Source organism: Mus pahari, chromosome 17 (genome assembly GCF_900095145.1).
Source record: "Mus pahari chromosome 17, PAHARI_EIJ_v1.1, whole genome shotgun sequence".
Lineage (NCBI taxonomy): Eukaryota > Metazoa > Chordata > Mammalia > Rodentia > Muridae > Mus > Mus pahari.
In genome coordinates, this window is record NC_034606.1 from 21492738 (window position 1) to 21498921 (window position 6184).

At 37.9% G+C, this 6184-nt stretch overlaps 1 protein-coding gene across 1 annotated transcript in view; it reads left to right on the forward strand.

Annotated features, from left to right (window-relative positions):
• Mtbp (MDM2 binding protein) overlaps positions 1-6184 on the forward strand; it is a 65077-nt gene that overhangs the window by 10306 nt on the left and 48587 nt on the right. Inside the window, exons 8-10 of the mRNA XM_021216883.2 lie at positions 1476-1610; positions 3150-3244; positions 4696-4768. Coding sequence (XP_021072542.1) covers positions 1476-1610; positions 3150-3244; positions 4696-4768 — 303 coding nt within the window. The remainder of the gene's footprint in view (positions 1-1475; positions 1611-3149; positions 3245-4695; positions 4769-6184) is intronic.

The following is a 6184-nucleotide window of genomic DNA, read 5'->3' on the forward strand; positions in this document are numbered from 1 at the left end:
TTTTTGAGACAGGTTTTCTCTGTATAGCTCTGGCTGTCCTGGAACTCACTTTGTAGACCAGGCTAGCCTTGAACTCAGAAATCCGCCTGCCTCTGCCTCTGCCTCTGCCTCCGGAGTGCTGGGATTAAAGGCGTGTGCCACCACGCCCGGCTTTGTTTTAAAATTTTTAATAAAGCCTAGATAATCAGCCATCAGATGAAAATAGTCATTTAGATCACTTCAGTAAGTCTTAAATTTCAGAGGTGAATGTTGTTGGTTTTTATAAGTTCTATTTATTTTGAAATGTGTTCATATATATATATATATATATATATATATAAGTTTTGTAGATAGGAAAATTAAGATAGTTTCCTAATGCTTGTTCAGGATAATGAATGTGCTCCTGCGTTCCCATTGTTTTTTGTACTTTATCCCCCTTTATCTTTCTTCCTGGCTCAATGAACCATCTACTAAGACAATAGGAGTAAGGCACCTAAGTCTATCTAGATTTACAGCCCAGTTTTCTAAAAATTCAGTCTTTAGGTAAGCTGTCTCTATAATTGGTGTTAATAGGAGTAATTAATTAATCTTCCTCTTTGGCTTAATGCTGATTAATTGATTGATTGATTGATTGATTAATCAGCATTGAGCAATAGTGGAAGAGTTGACAATGTGTTTTGGAGAATTGCCTTTGTTTTCATTTTCTGAAATCATGTGCTTACATGTGGGCGCATCATGCCAGAGTTCTTACTGGATTCTTTTACTCCTTTAGTATGAAACTACACACCCATCAGTCCACAGTCTGTTTCAATTCGGAGTCATTTCATAGCTTTCAGCCAGCAGTCATTTTAGTGATTAAAGATGTAGATTGTAGAGCTGCAATGCCTGAATTCAATCCTGACTCAGTTCCAGTTTTGTGTGACTTCTTAGTACCATAGTTGTGTTGTTCTCTAAGCCAGGGATGAGCATAATAGCTCATAGGGCTTATTTGACTTATGTTATTTAATTTGTGTACACAATAGTGACACAGGAAGACCAGCCTGCCAGAATTGTCACATCTTTAGTACTGCTGCTACTTATATGGAAACTGTGTTTCTCATGACCCACATACCCTGAAGGTAAACCACGTGAGGCTCGGTATTATGAGTCTAATAGTGAAGAACACAGGCAGCTCTGTCCGACTGTAATTTAGAGACTGGTAGGAAGCAGGCATTGATTGTGCACCAACAAGGTTCCTTGATATGAGCTAGTATACTGTTGCTGACTAACCAAGGATGACTGGAGGCTTTTTATGAAAAATTGGTGTTTAAGTTAATAGTACAATGTGTACCTAACAGGAAGTACTACCCGTTGAGCTGAGGTATCAAAAAAAAAAAAATCACATTTGTGTATCTATTTATAGTAAGGTCATTTTCTTCTCAATATTTTCATTCTAATAAAGTATATTTATCTTTATTCATAACACTTATAATTGAGCTCTCTTGGTTTCTTTTCAGTTTGGATTTGAAATTAGTTTTCCTGAATTTTGTTTAAAAGGAGTTACGCCTACGAATGTTAGTGCATATAATTTAAATACCTGCGTCCTTGCCAAAAAGATAGCACCATCTAAGGAGAAGAATATTTTGCCTAAGGTAATGTATATACATTTAATTTTTTTGCTGTCATCTATTTGTGGGTTTTTTTTCCTATGAAATATTCTTGAATCTTGACTTATTAATACGCTGATGGTTTGTGCTCACCGGCATAGCTCATATAACTCTTATAATTATGTGTTTGAGTTACATTGTGTGATGAGCATTATACATTGGTGAGACTGATTGCTACAGAGTATTTTTTTTTTTTTTAACGAGGTGATAATTTTAAAGTAAGTGTAAGCCTGAATGGTCTTGAGTTGGAGGGTACTATGTGACTCTTTTAAGTTCAGTGAGCTAGATAGGCCTGGGTTTGAAACTTGACACTCTACCTGCTGTATATCAGATACAGCCTCAGATAGATTGACAACTCATTTATGAAATGAGAGCAAAACCATATTACAAAGTTCCTGTGAAAATTAAATGAGGTTAGAGATCAGCACCTGATGCAGAGCCTGGTTTAGGCTTAACTTGTGGTGTTAGGCATGCTAATTCTCTTCTCATATCTTCTATAGATTTATTCTTTAAATGCAAGCAATTATAAGATATAATAATTAAACATGTATATCTAGGATTTTTTTCTGTTGTTTTTGTTTTTAAATATTGAAAGCCAGGAGAAGCGGTACTTTACATGTGCTTTTGAAATCCACCTTAAAATACCCAATTTAAGAGCGTGTCAAATACAGAGGTCCTGAAATTATGGGACGTCAAACAGTGGTTAATACATTCTGATGGAAGGACAGTAGAGAAAAGGATGTCATTTCTGCTGTGATTTCATTCCCCAGAGTTGTTTACTGTAAGCAACTCGCCACGTCCATCTTTCACAGGGATTTCCAGTTCTTTCTAAACCTTACACTTAAAAGATTTAGCGACTTCAGCTTCTCTTTTTTGGCAGTGTAAAGTTCAAGTATAATAATCGATTATTAAACTTGTTTTTTTTTTTTGCCTCTATTGAGAATATTCTTTCAATCTAACTTTTTAAATGAATTAAAGTAAAATTGATTAAAATCAATATTTCTACCCTGTATCAGTTACTTTTCTATGGCTGTGGTAAAGTATGACCAAGGCTGAGAGTTTATTTGGCCTTACAGTTCTAGGGCGCTAGATCCATGGTGGTAAACAAAGGCAGGGTAGCAGGGGCAGGAAGCTGAGCATACACATACTGAACTGCAGGCATGAACCAAAGAGAGCAAAAAGCCCACCTTCATCTAACAAGCTACTCCCAGCCCCCAGCCCCTTAAGGCTCCCCAAAGAGAGCCAGCAGCTAGGGAGCACGTCTTCAAGTGCCCAGACTAGGGGGGGGGGGCATCTCAGACCATTGCATTCATCCATATATGCATTCATGGGAGAGTAGGAGAAAGAAATGGGGTGGGGAGTGGGGGTTGCTCTTGTTTTCTGGAAACTAAACCTGATTTCTCTTTGAATGTGTTCTTGCTTCCTATGAGGCTTTTAACATTTTAAACTAATAATCAGTAATTTGTTTGCTTTCATTTCATTTGCAGGATTTAAAGTGGTAAACAACTTGAATTTCTTTTCCAGGTTTTCCATTATTATGGTCCTGCTTTAGAATTTGTGCAGATGATAAAACTATCAGATCTTCCCTCCTGTTACATGTCGGATATCGAGTTTGAGTTGTATCCTTTCGTTGACATGTTCATTTTATTTTACATTCTGTGGGTTGGATAGAATGGTCTGGCACCAGCCTGTAAATGTGTGTTAGGTTTACATTGCTTTTCACTTTGTTGTATTCATTGTTTAATGCTCATGCCCAAGTGGAAATTCCTATCATGGAGTTTCAGGGGAAGGGAGTTCCTGCTTTCTCCACATTCTCCTGCCAGAATCCCCCCTCCCCCCCTCCCCCAGCCAGTCAGCCTTTCTTTCACTGTAGATTGCTTACTGTGGGCAGGATTAGGGAAGAAATATGGAGCTGCCTGAACCTTGCTTCCTTGACGCCGTTGTGATGTTGAGTGCTTGAGCACATCTACACACAGAATGGTGTTAATTGGAGCTGTCCTGTCCAGCACTCTTGTCTGGATCCACCCACGTTGGTTTTGTGTTTTATTACTGCTTTATTTAGTTCCAAATGTCATTTAAGAATCACTTTCCCTTTTCTGGAATCCAAGATGCCTCTCCATGACTTCTGTTCTTTCTTGATACTGTTCTGGTAAAGAAGAATTGTGGGGTGTGTGGGTGTGACTCCCAATTCCAAAGTTGGGTTTCTAAAAGGTCTCACTTGCAAAAACCCACTTGTACCAAGAAAGGACAGAAAAAGCACACATGAAGCTGTTCCTGTGATTTCCCTTTACATTGACATGTTGGATCATGCCCTAAGATAATCCAGTATGTTTTTTCCTAGTCATAGTTTTAAGAACAGTTTTAGTTTATCCCCAACTCTTACCCCATGCTTTCTGCACTAACTCATGCTTCTAGAATAGGCAAAGGCTTCCTGCAGTTTGGCCTGTTTGTGCCTGTGAGCATCAGAGGAGAATGTTAGGAATATGTGGGGAAAGCACAGGGATTTATGCACAATTCTGACCTGCTCAGATATTCCTCTTGCCATCAGTATGATAGATTTATGAACATTAGTTAGATGGTACATCTTTCTGTACTTTTAAGTAATTATAAATGCTACCTTATATATCTGAAATATCCAGAGTCTTCTTGGGGGGGGGGGTCACTTGTGTGTAGATCAGGGGACAGCTAGCAGGAGTCACTTATCTCCTTCCACCCTGTGGGCTGGCAAAAGGGCAGACGCCTTTACCCCATGAGCCACTTCACTGGTCCAGAACAGACATTTTATATTACATAATTGCTGGTTTGAAACAGATCACTAACGTATCACCCTTGAATTTTTTTAAGACAAAGATTCTTTTTTTACTCATTTCCTTGTTTTTGTACTTTATAGTAGATACGTAGAACTAATAATTAAGGAAATAATGTGTAACACAAAGAATAATTAGTAATTCTTATACTTGAGCTTAATGAATGATTTTTCAGTAAATTGTGGGAGAGTAATAATCAAGCTGTTTTTCCCGAGCTGAGCTATTTCTCGGTTAGTCTCTCATTCTTTAACTCCTTAGTACAGAGAGGTGACTGGGCACTGCACGAGGCAGAATTCCATGCTGCTGTTGGAACAGATCTCTTCCCTGTGTGGCAAGGTATAGACAGCTTTGCTCATTGTATATCTAATACTGAACATTTCAGGACATGTTATAAAAAGTGAATACAGCTCTTGCTCATGAATTTGGTACATAACACAGCTTTGCCAGTAATTCATGTTAAGATACTGCTTAAATATTTTGTAGACAAAGTGGCACTTGATTTTATAAAGGACTTTCAGAAATGCACCTTATGAGCAATGATTTTAAAAGTTATTTTAAATTTCAGAATCTATCCTTAATCTCTTCTGTGATATCTCCTCCCAGCTCTGGGGAGGCGTTTGTATGACTGTTATCTTTTCATGGTAGGGCAGGGGGAGGGAGTAAGAAGATGTAAAACATCCTTGGATGCTTATTCTTTAGATTACAATTTTCTTCTGTATACCAGTGCTACAGAAGAGATTGTAGCTATTTTAATAGTTACATGTGTACGTCATATGATACTTCGGTGTCTTTTTAACATTAAAAAAACTGGAATAGATAGGATACTACACATAATCTTGTCTGTAAAGTCTTATATCATTTTTAAGAGGAAAAACACACCAGTCAAAATTTCTGGAAATTTTGTCAACCATTGCATTTCTATAGAAATGATTTTAATGCACAACACACTTACTGGCTGTATTTATGTAACATTTTCTTACCCCTGTAGCACCAGTCTACTAACAAGAGCTCCTGGGAGGAGATAGGGATTACTATAGTTTCAGCAGTTTCCCCAGGGTGGTATATTAGGCCGTGCTTGTTATTCCCTTAGCAAACCGATGCTCTAAAGAGAATGTGATTTTAAGATGATCCCTTAAATTTTTGGATTCCAGTCCCATTTTCCTATACACTTAATAACATCTTGAATAATGTTTCAAAGTATTTTGGATAAACTGGCCTTTGATGATGTCAAGTTAAAGTCACACATGTGCCTATGATTTATTTAATGAAGATATGAAATGACCCTTAGTCTATCTAGTTCTTGAAGGTCATGCTTATCCCAGAAATTAACAAAGTTATTTAATAACTTATGTAATACCAAAATTATTTAATACCTTATTTTGTTTTAAATTTTTTCCTAGAACTCTGACTGTAAAGCATCAATATATAATGCACAGGTCAGCGTGTGTAAGTGAGGCCTTATAAATTCCTTCCCACAATGCAGCAGAGGGAGGTACATGCAGCAGATGCTGCCCTAGTCAGGGTTACTCTTGCTGGGATCAAACACCGTGACCAAAAGCAAGTCGGGGAGGAAAGGGTATTTGACTCACACTTCCTGATCACAGTCCATCACTGAAGAAGTCAGGACAGGAATTCAAACAGGGCAGGAACCTGTAGGTAGAAGCTGATGCAGAGGCTGTGGAGGGTGCCGCCTACTGGCTTACTCCTCATAGCTTGCATCAGCCTGCCTTCTTTTTTTTTTTTTTTTTTTTT